Raw genomic sequence first — 20,431 nt, 5'->3', positions numbered from 1 at the left:
TCAGGGGACTGGGCTCCATGCTGGTTTTCTGCCAGCGAATCTGGAATCCAGTGCTCTAGCCAGAGCCTTCTCTGCCCCACTTTGCTTCTCATTCCTGAGATGGAAGCCAGCAGCTTGGATCCAGGCTCACTATCGCCCCATGCCAGTGCCCTCTATTCCTAGCTTTCTACTGAAGAGCAGTTCAGTTCCCAGGCAGGCTCTATTCGGGGGCATTTGTAACCCCCTTGCCATGGCTTTTGTTATTTTGGCCTTTCGGCCACACCCGGCAGTAACCTGGAGTTACTCCTGGCTCTGTGCTCGGGAATCACACCTGGCAGGCTTAGGGGACCTTATGGGATGCTGGGAATTGAACTCGGGTCAGCCACATGCACAGCAAGATCCCTCCCCACTGTGTTATTGTTCTGGACCCCCTAGTCTTCATTTTGTTAGCCTGAAAACCGCGTAATGAAGAGCCTGCATTATGAATTCCTTTAATATTTTTTGTTTTGGAGGCCACACTCAACAGTGCTCAGTGTTGACTCCTGGCTCTGTTTTCAGGGATCACTCCCAGCAGAGCTCTGTGTATGGGTACTGAGAATCAAACTCAGATCACCTGCAGAGAGATCAAGTGCCTTACTGAGCACCCGTGTCTAACTTTTTTGTGTGTTTTTTGAGCCACATCCAGCAGCGCTCAGGTGTTACTCCTGCCTCTGTGCTCAGAAATCACTCCTGGCAGGCTGGGGGGAACCCTATGGGATGCCAGGGATCAATCCTGGTCCTGGGTCAGCTACGTGCAAGCCAAACACCCTCTTTGCTGTGCTATCACTCTGGCCCCATCTCTGGCTTGTTAAAAGTGCCGTCTTTATTGGTTTCCACACAGGCTATGATTGTGAGGGGTTGAATGCGACTCAATTCTCTCTCTCCAAGAGCACTTCAGTAATCAAACATTTCTGAGGCCATGAGTTGTCCTGGAAAAATTTGTCTCAGGTAGGAATTATCCTGCTGCTTTATAATTAAATGATAATTACACTGTCAGTGACATTTCAGACTCCAGAAGGGAGTATTTTGCCTGCTCCATCTTCTTGTTTTGTTTTAATTTGTATTTACTTACTTTTTAAATTTTATTTGGTTTGAAGATCATATCCAGATTTTCTCAAGAGTTTACTCTATGGGCTGGAGCAATTGCACAGTAGGAAGAGTATTTGCCTTGCACAGAGTGAGCCGACCCAGGTTCTATCCCTGGCATCCCAAAGGGTCCCCCAAGTACTACCAAACCAGGAATGATTCCTGATAGCACAGCCAGGAGGAACCCCTGAGCACTGCCTGGTATGGCCTGAACACACACACAAACAAAAACACAAAAAATATCCTCTCTGCTGTACTCCAGCCACCTGTTCTGTCTTTCTAGAAACTTCCAAAGCAGCCACTCCTGGATGGGCCATATCCTGTTGGAGTAACTGGTTTTAACTTTAATCAGGATATTTCAGAATATTTACTGAGCACCCGTGTCTAACTTTTTTGTGTGTTTTTTGAGCCACATCCAGCAGCACTCAGGTGTTACTCCTGCCTCTGTGCTCAGAAATCACTCCTGGCAGGCTGGGGGGACCCTATGGGATGCCAGGGATCAATCCTGGTCCTGGGTCTGTCCCACCTGGGCAGGTAAAACCTCTGGATTGGCCCTGTTCGGGAGCCATTATGTTGCAAATCAGCCCTTGATAGGGCTGACTGATGGAGGGATGGAGGATGAGGTCTTTCTCCTCTAGCACGGAGTACGAGTACGAGCGTACGAGCGTCTGTCACCCCTTTCAGCCGGTGGTTCTGAGGTGAATGTGGCAGGTATAAAGCTAACAGGCAGTCAGGCTTCAGAAGATATCAGCTTTATTCGGTGGACATGGCTGAAACCAAAAGCCACAGAATCAGCCCTTGAAAAAAGCCCCTGCCTTCCACAGACCCTTGCTTTTATATGTCAGAATCAGGTACCACCCTAGGGTGGGAGCAGAATCAAGTACCACCCTAGGGTGGGAGCAGAATGTCAGGTCACACCCTGGGGTAGGACACAATCACTGATCAGGGTAGGATCAGTAACATAATAATTCCATGGAAATGTTTACATACACAACATCCCCCTACCCCTACCTGTTCTCCACCCAAAAGGGTGGTCCTTCTCTGTCCAATAAAGACTTTGGGTCAGAGGTTTTTCTTCTGGTTTCGGTCCCACAACTTGCCTGTCTGCCTTCCTGTACCTTTTGCCTGCTTGTCTGTTTGCCTGCTTGTGCTGGAAGTTTCTGAACCTGTCTTATTTCCCTAACCTATGGATTGTTTCCTGTGTTGGTGTCGCTTCCAGACCTGCATCCCCCAATCTCTCCAGGACTGGGACATGAGGCTTTCATTGCAATATCCCAGTCTTGCTTCTTGCATATGTCCCAAAAGAGATTCTTGTTTTACACAGCGGTGGGTGTGGAAAGGTGTGTGGAAGCTAGCCACGAAAATTGGGAATGGGCCTACTTACCCCTCACCACAATCCCTACTTTCTTTTTTTTTTTTGGTTTTTGGGCCACACCCGGTGACGCTCAGGGGTTACTCCTGACTATGCGCTCAGAAGTCGCTCCTGGCTTGGGGGACCATATGGGACGCCGGGGGATCGAACCGCGGTCCGTCTCCTAGGCTAGCGCAGGTAAGGCAGGCACCTTACCTCGAGCGCCACCGCCCGGTCGCTACTTTCTTGAAGGCACTGGGCCATGGCCACTGTGAGGTAGGAAGCCGAGTTTGAACCAGGGATGGAGACACTGAGAAGGCTCGGTGTGCATGCACATGAACGTGTTTATGTGGGAGTGCGTGTGTATATATGCACATGTAAGTACATCTATACATGTAAGTATAGATGTGTGCATGTATGCACACATGTGGGTATGTGTTGCATGCATGTATATATGTGCATGTGTCTGACATTTGACAGAGAAGCTCTGGGACCTCAGACATGACTCTGGGAGTCACAGACCTGGCACTTCTGAGTTCTAGGTTTAATCTAGTATACCTCCCACACGGGGGTGTGGCGGCTCTTTAATTTTAAGATAAACTTTTGTTTGTTTTGGCGGCCACACCCAGAGGTGCTAAGGGCCCAGTCCTGGTTCTGAGTTTAAGGATCACTCCTGGTAGGGCTCTGGGCATTATTTGGAGCTTAGGGTTGACCCTGGGTCCTTAGAGAGCAAAGCGAAGCTCGCTGTCCTCTCTCTGTCTGTCTCTGTCTCTTTCTCTCCTCCCACCCTCCAGCTTCTAATAAGTTATTTTGGGCTGGAGCAATAGCACAGCGGGTGGGGCGTTTGCCTATCACACAGGTTCCATCCCAGCATCCCATGTGTCTCCCAGCCTGCTAGGAGTGATTTCTGAGTTCTGAGCCAGGAGTAACCCCTGAGCATCACCGCCTCTGGCCTCAAAATCTGCCCCCCCCAAAAAAAAAACCCAAACCAGATTTGGCTAAGTGTACAGTTGGGATGAGGGGTGCAGTTCCAACAGAACCACTGAGTCCAAAGCTCTGAAGCAGCCAGCAATGGGTGATGGTCTCCGCAGTGGTGGAAGGCACCTCTGTCTGGGAAGAGATAGTCTGGGCTCCCTGTTTCCAGGTGTCCAGGCAGCCATAAAGAGGTGTGGATTATAATGACTGGCTGTCCCAGCTGGGTGGGGAAGCAAGCGCCTAGAGCACCCTGTTTCCACACCACGAGACAGGCTGCCAGCAGACACGCGGGACTGGACGCCTGCCCCCTCACCACACCCTGTGTCGCTGTGGGATGGGTCACATTTCCATGAAAATGTGGGTTGGGCTGGGTTGGGAACAGTCACTACATGCGTCCCTAGCCACTCAGCGATCACCCCACCCTTGGGGCTGTGGAGGAGCCGGCAGGGGATGGGAGCTTCCCTTTAACCTGACTCCCCACTCCCGCGGCTGCACCCTTAGGTGCACCCCCTCTCGAACTCCTATTCATCCCTAATGACCTAAAGCCCATGTCCTCCTGTCCTTCCCTTGAGTCATAAGCGTCCTTTTCCAGGCCCTACCACCGAGGATCACCCAGTGCGCCTCAGTTTTCATCTAGGCAGGGGTGTGAGAGGGAGGGGAGGGGGGAGTACCTCGAGCACCGACTGCCTGGGACTCTCGGGAGAGAGGGGAGAGTCGGGAGACCCGGGGAACCGCGCCGGGCACCCTTCCCAGAGGGTCCCCAAGGTCCCGCCCCTCCTGGGCACTGTCGGGTGCACTTCGCCCAGCTCCTATGAGTGAGTCCCCGCCCTGGGGCGCCCCGCCCGCCCGCCGCCCCATCTGGTCGGACTCGGGGCCCGCAGGAGCAGCAGAGCGCGCGGTGCACGGGGCGCGATGGGCAACAGCGCGGGCCGCGGCCGCAGCGACTTCGAGTGGGTCTACAGCGACCAGCCGCACACGCAGCGGCGCAAGGAGATGCTCGGTGAGCCCGGCTGCGCCCGGGGTGGGACTCGGGGGGCCCCCCCGCGCCTCTGGCTCTCCTGGAACCCGGGGCCGGCCGAGGAACCCCGCGCCTCGAGGTGGGACTAGAGGGGTCCCCCGCCTCCCCTGGGACCCCGGATTCAGGGATACCTGCGCGCCTCTGCTTGCTTGCAGCGGGACCCGGGACCGAACGCGGGTCCTGGAGTGCGCGTCTGGGGTACCCACGCGTGGCGAAGTGGTACAGAGGGCCGTGCCCCCCCTGGGGACGACCTTGTCGTGCGGGGCCTACCTGTTATCTTTGCCCATCGGGTTAAGTGCTTTCCACCCTCTACTTGGATGCCCTGAACTCCTCCCTAAAGTTTGGGGTCCCTCGAGCTTGAGCTTCTGGCTGGTCCCCGGGCACGGTTACTCCTCTCTCCGAGGCATCCCTGTTCGCTACAGCTCTCTCTTTCTCCCTTGTCTTTCCCTCTCTCCTCTCCCTCTCCTCTTTTCTCCCTCTCTTCTCTCCACTTCTCTCTCCTCTCCCTCTCCTCCTCACTCTCCTCTCCCTCTTCTCTTCACTTTTCTCTCTCCTCTCCCTCCTCCTCTCCTTCTCTCTCTTCTCTTCTCTGTCTCTCTCTGACTCTCTCCCTCTCCTCTACCACCCTGGACCGGGCCCCTGTCCTTTGGCCCAGCTGGGGCTCTGATTCCCCTTGAGGGCTCAGCCCTGCCTCATTTCCATGCACACTCATGGCCGCCTGCACCTGCTCAGGGGAGTGAGCACCTTGTTGGGTATGTTAAGGAAACCGACGGTTTGGTCTTCCAGAGCGTCCAGGGCCCTGCCCACCACTATCTCCTAGTGGCTGAGCAGTAATGTCGGGAGGCTTAGGGGACCCTGGAGGATTTTGGGGTGTCCCTCCCTCCCCTGCCTCTGAGCAGAGAGCCCTGGCAGGCTGCCTACCTAAGCCCCCAGGATTCCAGGAACCGGGCCCCAGGTGGAGGAGGCCTCAGGGGCAGGAGACTCCTCCTGTTGAGCTGTGGGGGTCCCCCCCCCCAAACCAGGAGGGATGGATGTGATCTGAGCATGTGGCCCAGAACATGGTGAAGGGGTGTCTGGGGAGAAACTCTGGCTCACAGCACACCAGGGCATGAAGCTTGCTGGACAGGGTGGCAGGCAAGGAGGGAAAGGCTGGGGTGCCCTGGGCGTGACACAGAGGCCTCCCCCCTCCTGGCCCTGCCTCAGTGGTCTCTGCCTAGGTGTCCCCCCTCTCCCTGACTCACTCTGGCTCAGTGCTACCTCCTATAGAAAGTCCCCCTTCCAGGGCTTGGGTTAGGCACTCTTTTGAGATTCCTTGGGTGACTCCAGCCCCCCAAACTGGGGTTGGTGGGGGGAAGAACTGAGGCTGCCAAGCTGGTCTCCCCATGAGGTTTGTTCTGTTACTCACTGGCCACATACTTAGTCAACCCCAGATGAGGCAATGAAGTTTAGGGAAGTTGAAAAGAGCTTATTGGTGGTAGGGCATTTGCCTTACACATGGCCGATCCAGGACAGACCTGGGTTTGATCCCCAGTGTCCCATATGGTCTCCTGAGCCAGGAGACTTCTTTTTGTTTGTTTTTGGTTCACACCCCGAAGCGCTCAGGGGTTACTCCTGGCTCTGCACTCAGAAATCACTCCTGGCAGGCTTGGGGACCATATGGGATGCTGGGATTCAATCCACCGTCAATCCTGGATCGGCTGAGTGCAAGGCAAATGCCTTACCACTGTGCTATCTTTCCAGCCCCAGGAGAGATTTTTGAGCGTAGAGCCAGGAATAACCCTGGAGCATCAGTGGGTGTGCCCCCCCCAAAAAAAAAAAAGAAAGAAAAGAAAAGAACTTAATAGTGACATAGATAGCCAGGAGTAAGCCCTGGGCATCCTTTTTGGCTTGAACCCCAAAACAAAAATAACTTCCATTGAGGAAACCTGGGATTAAGTGAAAAGGTTTTTGTTTTGTTTTGTTTTCTTTTCTTTTTGGGCCACACTTGGTGACGCTCAGGGGTTATTCCTGGCTATGTGCTCAGAAATCGCTCCTGGCTTGGGGGACCATATGGGACGCCCGGGGATCGAACTGCAGTCCATCCTAGGTTAGAGTGTGCAAGGCAAATGTGCTACGGCTTGAACCACTGCTTCGGCCCCAAGTGAAAAGGTATTAAATGCTGGGCTGGGTACTTCATGACTGCACTGCACCAGACAGATGCCCTGAATTCTGGGTTCAGACACATCCTTTCTTCTAAGCTTCTTGGTGGTTCTGCCACAGAATTCTGGCAACAGAATTCAGGGACTGGGAGGAGCACACAGACTTTGGGTAAGAGCAGCTCCACCCTGGGCTGTCCGCCCACACCCCCATGTTTGACCCAATCATTGAACAACAATGAAGATCCTAGTCAGCTGGGGACACATAATGCTGCTTGCTATCAAGGGGGAGAGGTTGCTCTCCACCTGGAGTATGGTGACTTTGGGGGCCAGCAGGTGGGGAGGGGTATCAGGGGGATCCCCTCCCCCTGGAAGCCAGGCAGACAAGGCTCTTCTCAGGTGGACTCCAGCCAGGCTTGGCCAGGGAACAAGAAACAGGATTTGTGTTTGTCTTTTCAAAAACAAAAGCACTTTTTGGTCTTTTGCTTTTGTTAAATGAAAGCTGGGCTTAAGTAAGTAAAAATATTCACATCATCAAAGAGAAGGAGTCAGGCTTGACAACAAGGCCGGTGGTGCTTGGGAATGGCCTTGGAGGGCCTTGTGGGGATAAGACCGTCCTGGTCGTAGGGGGTCTGTGGTCTTGGAGGTCACACGACCCTCCCCCTTTCACACTACCCAAGGAGGGCTTTGGAAAATGCCTGGAGAGAGCACTGTAGCTGAGTCTGCACCTCAGGGTCCTACTGGTGAAGGGAGCTACAGGAGGGGCCCCCTGGGTGGCCCTGAGGGGTCACTCATACCTCCCAGGGAGGCCCCATCAATTCTGCAAGGAAGGGCTCCCTGGCTCAAAGCCCCATCTCTGCCCTAGGCAGACAATACAGTCCCTGTGCTTCTCCCTCTGGAGCGGTGTGGCCAGGCAAGGCTCCCCCACTCACTGGCTTTGCAAATGTTCGCTCAGCTCAGCTTTAGCCTGAGAACGCTCGGACCTCACTCTGCACTGTGCGATGGGGTAGACACATAGCTCCGCCATGCATCCGCGCACACACACAGATCCACACATATGCATCTGTACACACACAAGTTCATGCACACACAAATCCGTGGCTCACACAGATTCATACACATCCATGTACAACAAGCCCACACACATCTGTATACACACTCAGCCATGCACACACAGGTCCACACGCATGCGTTTGTGCACACACAGATTCATGCACACACGTACCCACACGGTTTGAGGAGCTAAGTACTTGTGGAGAGGCAGCTGTTTGGGAAGTTTCTATATCCTTCCTTCCTGGGATGTGGCCAGCTGCTCCCCACAATGCTTCCTGCTCCCTCATTTGTCTTACTTGGGGCACACCTGGCAGTGCTCAGGGCTTCTGGCTCTGCATTCAGGGATCACAGTGGTGGTGCTGGGGGACCTTCTGGCTCCAGCCCCTCATTTTGATTTAAACTCTTCTTTTTCTCTTTTTTTTGTTTTGGAGCCACATACATCATGGTGCTCAGGCAACACTCCTGGTGGGGCTCGTGGGACCCTAAGTGCTGCAAGGGGTGGAAGGTCAGCTGCCTGCAAGGCAAATGCCCTTCCTGCTTCACTATCCCTTGGCCCTGGAATACAGAGATGTTGTAGTGCTCCCTGGGGCCCACACAGTGCTCACTTGGGCACTGGGGGTCCCAGCCTGGATAGTACTTACCCAGGCCCCTGGGGCTTCTGTGCCTCTGAAATGGGCAAAGGACTCAAGACAGCTGAGGCTGCCAGGATCATGAGACCAGGACCATATTTGTGGCAGGTGCCAGGGGAGCCCATATACCTGCCTTTCCTCCAGCTCCTCCTTCAGGGCGCTTGAATATTTACCTATGACCTTTGCCCGTCTTTCTGCACTGATTGCCACTTTGGGTCTTCCTCTCTGCTTTATCTTCTTTCCAGGGCAGGGCCAGGCCTTGTTTCATGTCCCCCACCCCATCCTGTTCTAGAGTGGGGGAGCCCTGGAGCCGACGGAAACTCTTACAGGCCTGCCTCACTCCAGCTTCTTCCTGGGAACCAGGCACTCCTCAGGAGTCCCTAAGATCATACTTCTTGCCCAGGGCCCCTCTGGTCTCCTCTGCACCTGTCTGGTCCCTCCATGTCACCTCCCTGTTACTTACGTCATGTCTGTTGGGTCCACGTCAAACTGGGAGATGTGCTGAAACACACCTCGGACCCAGGGCTGGCTGGCCTGTGGGCTCCTCTCCCCTCTCCCCAGATACCTTGGCACCCCTGGGAGCCCCGTCCTTCAAGTCTGGGGGCCTGGCCATGCCTAGGGCCTCTCCCCTCCCAATCATCTGGACTGCAAATATTTGCCAGTGGAGGTAGTGGCTGGGCAGTAGGTGAGGGTTGTCAGGCTTGGGGTGACAGGGATGGCTTGAGGGATTAGAAGCCTTTGGGGGTTTTCCTGAGAAGGTTCTGGAAGACTGGCCCTAGCTAGTGAAGACCCAGAAGAGGAAGAAGGTGCTGAGGGTGGCTGAGAAGCCATGAGGCCATGGTGGGAAAGTGGAAAAGTTAGGGCAGGAGGAGGGTCCAAACCTAGAGGTGCTGAGCCTGCTGCATGCAAGGGGAGGCTGTGTGTGTGTGTGTGTGTGTGTGTGTGTGTGTGTGTGTGTGTGTGTTTGCAGAGGTGGGAGAGGTGAGGGAGGGGGAAATTGCTGGGGAAAGGAGAGGTCACTGGTCAGGCCCTCCCAGGAAGACTGGGATGTGGATTTTGGGGGAGGGGTTCTGAGTTTCCCACACACTGTACCAGGCAACAAGTCAGGTCTCTAAGAAAACAAGCCCGAGGTGGTTCTCAGTTCTTGGTTCTCGACATGGGCAATGCTCTGTCCTCAACCCTGTGGTCCGCTCACCCGCTCACCCACTCAACCAGCACAGGTGAGACTGCTTGGCATCTTCCCAAGAGGAAGTGCCCTTCCCCCAGGCAGCCCCGTGAAGAGCAGGTACATGCCTCTAAGCCTCTCGAATTTCGGGCTGGGGTCACAGAACTGAAAGTGGAACCCCCAAATCTGCCGATCATTCCCAGGTCTCAAAATGAGCTGGAATGGGGGGTGGTGCAGTGAGGGGGAGGAGTTGGGAGGGAGAAGGGTGGAGCTGGTGATCCCCAGGTGCGGGGGGGGGGGGGTGACCTTGAGGCTGCACCACCTTCTCCTCTGCATCCTGCTGTCCCCAGTCTGCCCAAGCACCAGGGAGAGTTTAGGGGTGCTGGGGCTGAAACTCTGCCATTGCCAGCACCTCCCTCTGCCTGCACCAGGTGCCCTGCAGAAATGGGGTCCAGCTGCAGGCAGGAAAGAGGCCATGGGGTACCCACATGCCCCTCGCTCTCCACCTTCCTGAGCCTGCCAGGAAGGTTCCATGCCCAAAGCACTGTCCTGTCCATAGCCCCAGATCGGCATGCCTGAGCCTGATTATCTTATCAGCCTATCTCTGCCTCCACCTCATAGTTGCCACTCAGGCAGCTCTCCTGCTATACAGGGAGTTATTTGACCATGAGTCCTATTTGTGGGTCAGAGGGTGTCTCTCAGGGACTTGCTCAGGAAACCTGACTGCACATGAATCCCCAACTCATTACCCAACACCCAACTCTAGCTGTCACTGACTTGGTTCTTCTGCCTCCTTCATGGAATGCAGGCACACCTCAGGGGCACCCTGTCTGCCCATGCCCCCTAAGCCGGGCAGGTCTGTGCCCCTCATCACCAACCCCATTTCCCTGATTCCGTTCAGTTCAGATGGCTCCTCCTGCGTTTGGCACACTGGTCCTGGTCTGAAGAGGGCTGTGCAGTGTGGGATGTGGTGTAGCTAGCTCATATAATCTTGTCACGGAGGAACCACACTTCATGGCTTGCCTTTGGTCAGGAGGGGGTGCCCTTCTCAGTGAGATCCTGCCTCCTTCCACCGCCCCACTGACCCCAGACCCCGAGTGGCACTGAGGCTGGCAGCTGGTGGGCAGATCCCATGCCCACACCCCATGGGTTCCCCCACCTCACTCCCACTTCAAAGCCTGCCCCACTGGTTGAGCCCAGCTAGCAAAACTGCCTGCTGTGGCTGTGTGGTGGAGTGGGTGCCCAAGAGTGTAGACGGTGGGTGTCCATGCACCTGCTTGCCCGAAGGGAGCTACCATGCTGTCCCCCATCCCCCCCGCTATGTGGACCCCAGACACAGTGCTTGATCTTAGGACAAGCCCTGGGCTTAGGGGAAGGATGGATGAGGGGAAGGGAGGCAGGAGATGGAAGAGAAGAGGAGGTGGGAGAAGGAAAGGAAGAGAGGGAGAGTGGGAATAAGGAGGGGAGATGGGAGGGAGGAGGAGAGAGAGATTGGGAGGAGGGGGTTGGTGAGGAGGAGGGATGGGGCAGGAGAATACAGGAGAGGGAGGAGGAAGAGTAGGAATAAGGAGTATTAATATTAGGAAGGAGTATTAATAGCAAGATTAAGGGGCCCGAGAGATAGCATGGAGGCAGGATATTTGATTTGCATGCAGAAGGACGGTGGTTCGAATCCCGGCATCCCATAAGGTCCCCCGAGCCTGCCAGGAGCGATTTCTGAGTGTAGAGGCAGGAGTAACCCCTGAGCACTGCTGGGTGTGACCCCCTCCCCCAAATAGCAAGAGTAAGAAGGGAAGAAGGTGGAGGGAGGAGGGAAAGTAGGAATAAGGGAGGGAGTTGGAAGAGAGGTGGGATGGAACACTGAAGAGGGAGAGGAGGGGAGGTGGAGGAAGGGAAGAGGAAGGGAAAAGGGAAGCAGGGGAGGAGGACGAGCGGCAGCGGGAGCACCGCCCTCACCCTCCCTTCCCTTCCCCTCCCCTCTCTGCTCTCCCCTGGGGTCCCACAGCCAAGTACCCCGAGCTCAAGGCGCTGATGCGGCCCGACCCGTGGCTCAAGTGGGAGGTGCTGGCGCTGGTGCTGTCCCAGCTGCTGGCGTGCTGGCTGGTGTGCGGGCTGGCGTGGCGCTGGCTCATCTTCTGGGCCTACGCGTTCGGCGGCTGCGTCAACCACTCGCTGACTCTGGCCATCCACGACCTGTCGCACCACACGGCCTTCGGGCCGAGCCGCGTGGGCCACAACCGCTGGCTGGCCGTGGTGGCCAACCTGCCCGTCGGGGTGCCCTACTCGGCCTCCTTCAAGAAGTACCACGTGGACCACCACCGCTACCTGGGCGGCCACGGGCTGGACGTGGACGTGCCCACGCGCTTCGAGGGCTGGTTCTTCTGCACGCCGGCGCGCAAGGTGCTGTGGCTGGCGCTGCAGCCCTTCTTCTACGCGCTGCGGCCGCTCTGCATCAACCCCAAGGCCGTGACGCGCATGGAGGTGCTCAACACCCTGGTGCAGCTGGCGGTCGACGTCACCCTCTTCGCGCTCTGGGGGATCCGGCCCGTGGTCTACCTGCTGGTCAGCAGCTTGCTGGGCCTGGGCCTGCACCCCATCTCGGGCCACTTCGTAGCCGAGCACTACATGTTCCTCAAGGGCCACGAGACCTACTCCTACTACGGGCCCCTCAACTGGATCACCTTCAACGTGGGCTACCACGTGGAGCACCACGACTTCCCCAGCATCCCCAGCTGCAATCTGCCCCTGGTAGGTGGACGCGGGGGTGTCGGGCCGGACTCAGCGAGGAGGGGGAAGCGAAGCCGGCCTTAAGGGGTCTCGGAGGGACCTTGGTCAGGGTCGGTAGGCCGAGAGCAGAGCTGGGCCAGAAGCGGGAGCACGGGTGAGAAGCTGCAGAAGCAGCAGCAGTGGGCGGAGCTAGCAGTGATGGTGACCCGTGCCTAGGTGGGCCAGTGTGATAGGCTGAACACGCAGCAGTGGGCGGGACATGCCTAGGTGGGCCAGCGCGATAGGCTGGGAGTGCAGCAGTGGGCGGAGCCTGCCTAGGAGAGCCAGTGTGGTAGGCTGAGTGTGCTGCAGTGGGCGGAGCATGCCTAGTGGGCCAGCGCGATAGGCTGAACGTGCGATGGGCGGGGCGTGCAGGTGGATCAGTGATTGGTTGAACGGCAGTGGGCGGAGCCTGCAGTGATGGGTGGAGCGTGCTATGGGGCCAGCGTGATAGGCTGAACGTGCAGCAGTGGGCAGGGCGTGCAGGTGAAACAGTGTGATAGGTTGAACGTCCACCAGTAGGCGGAGCTTGCAGTGATGGGTGGAGGGTGCTTAGGGGATCCAGCGTGATAGGCTGAGGGTGCAGTAGTAGGCGGAGCCTGCAGTGATGAGCAGAGCGTGCTTAGGGAAGCCAGCGTATAGGCTGAGGGTGCAGCAGTAGGCGGAGTTTGCAGTGATGGGCGGAGTGTGCCTAGGAGGGCCCGCTGTGATGGTGGAGTGGAGTTTACAGTAACGGTGGAACCATGCCTAAGCAGGCGGGTGTGCATAGGTGGACCGCGCATGATGGGTGTTAGACAATTGTGCAACTATGGGCGGAGCGCGGAGCATTTGGAGGATTGTGCAGCGATGAGATAAGCGGAATGCGCAGCAAAGCAGGACTCTACATGCGGGCTCGCCTGTAGGAATGCAGGCAGGCAGAGCATACAACCTTGTGTGTGTGCTGTAAGCACAGGGTGTGCAGCCCACCCCTGGGACTCCTGAGGGCTAGCGTGTCACAGATGAGAGCATGAGGCAAGACAGCTCTGGCCCGCACCCTCATTCTCCAAACAAGCCACAGGCTGCTTTAGAGGGACCTCCCCCCACACCTCCCTCCACAAGGTTGGCTCAAGGCTGAACGCACCCTGTTGCTTGTAGGAGGCCCAGGGTGGGGATGGCAACACGGGATCACAGGCCTCATCCTTGCTGAACCTGGAGGGTTGCAACTTCGTCCTTAGTGGGCACAGCCCCCCTCAGCCCTGTCTCAGTCTCATGCGTGCTGGGGCTGCAGGGCAGTGAGTCCCCGCCGTGGGGTGCCACTGCATGCGGCCCTTGCACACACTGGGCCGCGTGTGCCCCACTCCCGTGACCTCTGCCTTCCCTTGCAGGTGCGGAAGATCGCTCCCGAATACTACGATCACCTGCCGCAGTACCAGTCTTGGGTGAAGGTGCTCTGGGACTTCGTGTTCCAAGACTCCATGGGCCCCTACACGCGGGTGAAGCGGGTGTGCCAGTTGGCAAACAAAGGCCTGTGAGCCCACCTGGACACGCTATTCCCCACCTGCCCAGGGCGCCCTTCGTGGTCCACTGCTACTGTGCCCGTCGAGCCCCAGTCCGACGGGGTCACTGGCCAGACTGGGGTTGGGAAAAACTTGTGCTCCTGGGTGAAGCTGCCCTCGTGCCCACCTGTGCCTACTCTGAGACAGCCCACCCTGAATTAAATGCTTTTCACTTGGGGTGTCAGCGCCTTTGTCCTGCCTTTCCTGGGGCGGGTGGGATCACAGGGCCGAGCTGGCCATGCTGGGCTCTGCCCAGAGGGAGGCTTGTGTTGTCTGTCCCGGGCTGAGCCAACCTGCCAAGCGCTGAGCCAGACCTTGATGTCTAGGCCAGGAGAGGCCTCTTTCCAAGCTGGCTGATCCCAGATGCCTGGGAAGAGGCCCCGAACCCCTATCTTGCCAGAGGACTTTGAACCCGGGCTTGTTGGGGCAGCCTAGTGGGGGGTAAGCACCCCTGAGCAGAACTCTGGAATCCTGGTCTTGGGGGGCATTTGGGGCCCCACCCACAGTCTTTGGTCCAAGAGGCTGCTAGTAGGCTGAATATTGGGGGTGGTGTGGCCCAGTGGGGCTGGCTTTCCCTATGGGACGCAGTGGGGGATTTCTAGGCTGCCCCAACACCCCAGAGTGCCTGAGCAGGTCCCTGTCTGACCCCAGCAGAGAATAAAACTCCCCAGGCTCCCAGAACACCCTCAGGCCCCTTCCCCCGCCCCCAGAGGCAGCAATGTGTACAGGAACCGTTTATTACCATGGACACGACGCGACGCGCCCGCCCACCCCACCTGCCGTGAGGGGCCCTGGAAGGGAGAGCAGGGTGGGGTGGGGCTTGCTCACCCCAGACAGACACTTAAATAAGCGAATAAAGTACAAAAACGCGAATGCGCCTGCAGGGCCAGGTGGGGGTTAGGGGCCGGCGCTCTCTCTCACTTGGGACGGCTTCCAGGGGGCCCCAGCCTGCAGTGGGGTCCGAGGGCCTCCTGCGGTCCCTGAAGGTCTCCAGGCTCTAAGACGTGCTGATTCCGCTCAGCTCCTGCCTGATGGCTGCGGGACATGGGAGAACTCAGGGTGGTTCTGCCTGTGCACCCCAACTTCCTGAGGTCCCAGACTTATGGGGGCACAACCAAGCCCAGTGGGTCTTTATTTCTCAAGTTCCCTGAGGGGTGGGACGTGTAGGGCTCAGAAGGGTCCTCACACCCCAGATACGGGGGTCCCCTATGTTTGGACAGAGGGTCCCTCTGAGCCTCTGCAGACAGCCCAATAGTTGCGGGTCAATAGTGGCTGTGGTTTCCCCATGGGCACCCTACATTTATAAACTCCTTATCTGCACAGCGCAGGGATCTGGACTGGCCAAACAGGAAATGGGCTGCAGGACCAAGGCAGGGCAGGCTGACTGAGGTGGGTGGGGCGTGCTTGCTCAGGCCCCCAACAGGCTCTCAGTTTTCCCTGGCTGTCCCTGGCCTCACAGTCTGCCTCGCCCTTCCCTTTCCTCTGGCCACACATCTGAAAGGTGGGTGGAGGTCAGAAGTCGGTTGGTTCGGTGGGGCTGGGCAGTGTGGGGTGGCTCTGCCAGCTGCCCAGAGGAGATGGGGTGGAGTGCAGGGGTGCAGGGCCTCACCATCGATGATCTCCTCCTTCACTCTGTGCAGCTCCCGCACTACCTCCTCCAGGATTTCCTGTGGGGCACAGTCGTGAGACCGGGGGGCTCCCCACCTTAGCCCCCCCCATCTACTAGACTGAGAGGGGCCCCTCCTCTAGTGCCCAGGGGTCTCGCCTGTTTCATCCGGTCCAGGTCGAAGGCGTCCAGGGCAGCATCGCTCACACTGCCTGTGGGCTTCATCCTGTGAGGGTGCGGTGCTACAGTGTGGGGCTGGCAGGCACTCCCACTGTGCCTTGCTACCCGCCTCTCCAGGGATAAGACAACCAGACCCCCAGCCGGGCTGGACACTGGCTTCTGTGCACCCTCAGCTTCTGGAAACTTCCCCAGGGAACCTGATCTGCTCTTGGGTGGTCATGGTGTCCAGCTGTGAAGGGTCCTTAGAAATGCTTTCAGATGGACTGGTGGGTGAGCCCAACTCCCAGGCCCCAAGAGGCAGGACCCACAGGCACCCACTAGTGGTCACCAATCCTGATTCTACCCCGGACCCCCACACGGTGCCCCAAGCATCGCTGTGTGCAGTTTCTGGGTACCTTGCCTCAGCAAAACTTGGCTGGTCGAATATCATTTAGCAGAGCCCCCAGGACCCTTGAGTGTCTCCTGGGGGGCCTCCAACCCCCCAAATAGAACACAGGGTCTCCCACATGAAGCCACCTTGGCAAATCTCGGCAAAAGGAGATTTGCCTAAGTGTGGGTCTCCAGAATGTTCAGTAGGAGGTACCCAGGGCTAGACAGGGCCAGCCCAGCTGTGAAACTGGGTTCATCCAGCCAAGTACTATCAAAAACTGGTGCCAGACATGTAGGCCAGAGCCTCGGCCTAGTCACTTCACAGCCAAGGTGGTTCCAAGGCTTATGCACCAAGGAAGTGAATGAAACCCTAAGGACAGCCTGGTCGTGTCCCCACATCACAGCTAAGCCCTGGACCGGACCACATGCTGTGGGGGGTTGTAGCACCAGCTTGTGAGGTCTAGAAGCAGCATAGACCCGGGGCAGCTGGGTCTATGTCTGTATAAGAGGGAGGAGTTTGGAAATCCGAGCAGGCAGAAATGTCTCTGTGCTCCCCAAAGTCTGACTAGTGAGCACCTTTCCTGGCCGAAAGTGCTACCACCGAGCATGGAGGCAGGGCACCTCCCGGAGGGGGCAGAGGAGAAAGCAGGGCTCCTCTTGGGGGAGACCCAGGGAGGCCCAGAGTGGTCGTGAGCAAGGGTCTGAGGTCCTGTCAGGGTGAGCTCCCCTAAGCCAGTCCTGTCCCATCTCTCTGGACACACAGGCCCCCAGCTCTGAGCTGTGTCCCTGGACATTCCTGCACAAAGGGGGCACATAGGGTGGCCCAGTTCTGCCCACAGGTGCCCAGCCAGCCACATCTAGCTGGACGCTGCATGTGGGGAGAGCCCTGCCCTGAAGCACACGAGCTGGAGGCCCCCACAGCCCTGTGGATTCCTCAGACCCCAACTATGGGCCCCTCACAATCCTCCAACCCCCATGATGGCTCCTCACGCCCCTCCCTCTTTGACGCTCAGTCTTGTCATCAGGCCCACCTGGCCCTGCTCTCTTCCGGCTGGAGAGCAAGCATCTCAAACCCACCTTCTCCCATAGATCAGGGAGTCTCTACTCCCCAGGTCCCTGCACCCAGCCCCCCAAACCGTGTTAGCCAGCAGGACAAGGAGTGGGTTGTTAGTTGGGCACAGCGGTACCTAGACTGAGGCTGGGACTGGAGGGGGCTCTTAGCGTCGGGGCTCTTGGCCATGGAGGGGGTTCTACCAGGGAGCAAACATACGCATGAGTTATGCTGGATGCCCCTCCGCCCCAGCCCGTGCCCAGCCTGACCAGTGGCTCACCTGGACAGCAGCGATGACACCGGCTTCTCCACTGAGTTACTCCGTTCCCAGGGCTTTCGGCCAGCGTCTGTGGGTACGACATAGGCTCAGCAGAGACACCCAGGTCCAAGCCTCGTGGGCTTAGGGGGCACTATTGTCCCCCCCCACTCAGATGATTCATGGACACACAATGCACATATTCATATACAGAGTAAATACACATGTACCCATGCACTCAAACACACAACATATGCCACATATCTATACTCACACCCATATATACATAAGAGATACATACTCATGCACACAACAGACTAGACATGCATATACCCATACATATACCATACAAGCATATAATCAGACACCTATGCATACATGTCATATGCACACATATACACAACACTCACACACATAACATACATATACTTGCATACAAACACATCATTTACCCACAAAATAAACTTGTAATGTATGTACTTTGTATACACTTCAATTTTTTTTGGGGGGGGATCACACCTGGTGATGCTCAGGGGTTACTCCTGGCTATGTGCTCAGAAATCATTCTTGGTTCAGGGGACCATATGGGACACTGGGGATTGAACCCGGGTCCATCCTGGATCAGCTGCATTCAAGGCAAACACCCTACCACTATGCTATCGCTTCGGCCTCTATATACACAATAGTCACAAACATCACATATACATACCATGTCCATCGACACACCATACTCATACCACAGCCACATACCCACAAATATTAACCCATTATGTACACATAATGCACGTATGATCATACAGTCCACAGATCCATAGTTACTCATGAACAGATATGCACATGTCCCACTCATCCCCATAATCACACACAGCTGAGTATGCAGCTCATCACACAGACATGCCATATCTATGCACCACACCGGATACACATTTTATAGCCACATACACATTATAGAGACCAATACACAGAGGGGTGATAGGAGGAAGTAGGCCAGAAAGGTGACTGGAGGGGGTCTTGGGGTGCCAGAATGGGTAGCTAACTGCACAAACCCACTAGGACACTATCCCACAGAGTCCACTGGCCACCTTGCAGTGGTGAGATGAGTCACCTTGCAGGCTGAGTGGAGGCAACCAGTTCCCCAGGCCCTGTGTAGTGTAGGCCCCAGTGACCTGGGCCACCTCCCTCCCCACCCGAAAGTTGTCCCAGTCCAGCTCTGGTAGTCACAGGCGCTGCCCTGTCCTATCGTGTCCTGTGTGTGAGAGAGATGTGGGGTGTCCTAAGAAGCACCCCCTCCTACCTGCCCTGTGTCCTACCTGTAGGGTTCGGGGTCTGACTGGCAGTACGGCCTCCTGGGGACAGAGAGGTGCTCGGCTCTTCCTGAAACGACCAGAAGCCCCACTGATGTCACCCCAAGCGTCAGCCTCCCCAGGTCCCTGTTGGACACTTTGCTCAGGGTCAGTGAAGCAGTGGACAGCAGGCACATCTTGGCAGGCAGTGGGCCTGGTCAGAAGTGGGGGCTCTTTTGTGTTGGTCCATACCCAAGGGGGCCTCTGCTTCTGAGGTAGCACTTCAGGCCTGGGCCGTGGATGAAAACCCCATCGGGCTGAGTGCTCAGATGGGGGTAAGGATCCCCACCTCACACATCCCCGTCCTCACCGCCTGGCCCTCGTCCTCCTTCCGGTCCGGCTTGTCTGTCTGGGACGCGGCCTTTCTCCTGTGGGTGATGGGTTAGAGGTGATGTGAATAGGCCAGCTCAGCAGGCTTCGGGGGTCCCAGCACCCGTGGGAGGCCTAACCCTCCAGCACCTGTGGGAGGCCTAACCCTCTGCCTGGATCCAGGTTGCTGCACCCACCTCTTAGCCAGCAGCTTGTTCATCTCCTCCATGAGGCCCCCGCCGCCCCCACTGCTGGCCCGGCTACTGTCCGACCTGGATGGGCCACTGGGGCTGGAGCCCCCTGATGCGTCCTCCGGCTGTGGGGAAAGAAGCCAGCTCAGTCGTCCTGGTCTACCTGACTTTCCAGGAATACACCAGAGGCTTCCAGTTGGCTACCGCCAGTGCTCCAGCCAGAGGGCCCCTTGCTGCTGCCTCCTGGGCCCTCCATCACAACCACACTGGAGACCATGCTTCAGTTTCCTCATTCCCTCCCCATGTAACCCCAACCTAGCTGGGACCCCCTTCTTTTCCCGGGTGATCCTGACCTAGTGGGGACCACCCTCTCTTCCCCAAGTGACCCGGCCTTACCCGCTGGACCCGTCTCAGCTTGGCCCCAGCCAGGGCAGCGGCCAGCCCAGCCCCAGAGCTCTCGTCGTGGCTGGCACCCTGGGTGCTTCCGCTAGGCAATGGAGGAGGGGGCGGGGGGGCGATCCCCGTGGGTGGAGGAGGGACTGGGGGTGGCGGTGGGGGGGGGAGGTCCCGTACAGGACAGGGGAGCGCTGACTGTGGAGGGGTGTCCCGGCGGGAGGAGGGGTCCTGCCAGGGTAGAAGAGACCGTCAGCGAACCTCCCCTGGCTGCCCCTCTGCATGCCCCACTTGCTTCTGTCTCCTAGACCCTGTGAGCCCCATGTCCTGCTGGCCCAGCAGGCTGCATCCCCCCCCTCCCTCCACTCCTTTTTAGGCCTTGGCAGATGCCAGTCCCCGAGAGATGTTGAGGCCAAGCCTTAGGGGATGGGGCAGTGTCAGGTCTTGGCCCACCCTAGCCACCACACAGAGACCCCCGGGGTCACTGATCGGGACACATGAGCTTAGGGGGCTACAGGGTCCAGGGAGGGGACCTGGGGTCTCCTGGGGAGTGGGAGAAGAGCTGAAGGGGATACAGATGATGGGCAGGGGGGAAGGTTGGGGGAGGTGTAGGGGCAGGCTGGCAGGGGTGAGGAGGTGACAGGGTGAGAGGGCGACAGGGAGGGTAGGGGTGTAGTATGGGGTGTAAGGAGGGAGATTCGAGGTGAAGAGAGGATAGTAAAGGGGTCGTGATGAGTTGGGACGGGAGGGTCAGGGTGAGGAGAAGTGGGGGCAAGTGGGTTGAGTGCGGTTCTCACCGGGGGCCGAGGCTCTCCTTTCCAGGGAATCCTGGCGCTGCTGCTGTTGCTCCATCACCTGCCTGCAAGCAGAGGCCGTGCCTGCTGCCCCTGGCCGTGTCCAGTGCCCGCTGCCCCTGGCCGTGTCTAGTGCCCGCCCAGCTGCCCCACCTGAGCTGGGACATGTCCTAGTCGTGCGTGTGCCACAAGGCCTGTGGCCTCAGGA

At 57.5% G+C, this 20,431-nt stretch overlaps 3 protein-coding genes across 3 annotated transcripts in view; 1 reads left to right on the top strand and 2 right to left on the bottom strand.

Moving 5' to 3' along the window:
* The window catches only part of EML1 (EMAP like 1), a 669,910-nt gene that overhangs the window by 429,911 nt on the left and 219,568 nt on the right, over positions 1–20,431 (bottom strand). The window lies entirely within an intron of this gene.
* On the top strand, positions 4,301–13,752 carry DEGS2 (delta 4-desaturase, sphingolipid 2). The gene is made up of 3 exons (XM_049769877.1): positions 4,301–4,430; positions 11,436–12,178; positions 13,561–13,752. Exons 1-3 carry the CDS (start codon positions 4,343–4,345, stop codon positions 13,705–13,707), a joined length of 978 nt encoding a protein of 325 aa, XP_049625834.1. The 5' UTR covers positions 4,301–4,342; the 3' UTR covers positions 13,708–13,752.
* The window catches only part of EVL (Enah/Vasp-like), a 43,360-nt gene continuing 37,379 nt past the window's right edge, over positions 14,451–20,431 (bottom strand). The window contains 11 exon segments of the mRNA XM_049769931.1: positions 14,451–14,766; positions 15,341–15,398; positions 15,497–15,563; positions 17,074–17,136; positions 17,218–17,290; positions 18,510–18,567; positions 18,847–18,904; positions 19,043–19,161; positions 19,433–19,597; positions 19,599–19,660; positions 20,227–20,288. Of these exon segments, the coding sequence (XP_049625888.1) occupies positions 14,729–14,766; positions 15,341–15,398; positions 15,497–15,563; positions 17,074–17,136; positions 17,218–17,290; positions 18,510–18,567; positions 18,847–18,904; positions 19,043–19,161; positions 19,433–19,597; positions 19,599–19,660; positions 20,227–20,288 (823 nt within the window). The 3' untranslated portion in view covers positions 14,451–14,728.

The sequence above is a fragment of the Suncus etruscus genome, chromosome 3, assembly GCF_024139225.1.
Source record: "Suncus etruscus isolate mSunEtr1 chromosome 3, mSunEtr1.pri.cur, whole genome shotgun sequence".
Classification (NCBI taxonomy): domain Eukaryota; kingdom Metazoa; phylum Chordata; class Mammalia; order Eulipotyphla; family Soricidae; genus Suncus; species Suncus etruscus.
This window is presented reverse-complemented; position numbering and strand designations above follow the sequence as displayed.

What these genes read in the sequence shown, in the direction of transcription:
- DEGS2 (XM_049769877.1), top strand. Translation starts at nt 4,343, where the DNA reads ATGGGCAACAGCGCGGGCCGCGGCCGCAGCGACTTCGAGTGGGTCTAC. An exon ending in GCGGCGCAAGGAGATGCTCG is followed by an intron (nt 4,431 to 11,435) that starts GTGAGCCCGGCT and finishes GGGGTCCCACAG; the next exon opens with CCAAGTACCCCGAGCTCAAG. An exon ending in CCAGCTGCAATCTGCCCCTG is followed by an intron (nt 12,179 to 13,560) that starts GTAGGTGGACGC and finishes CTTCCCTTGCAG; the next exon opens with GTGCGGAAGATCGCTCCCGA.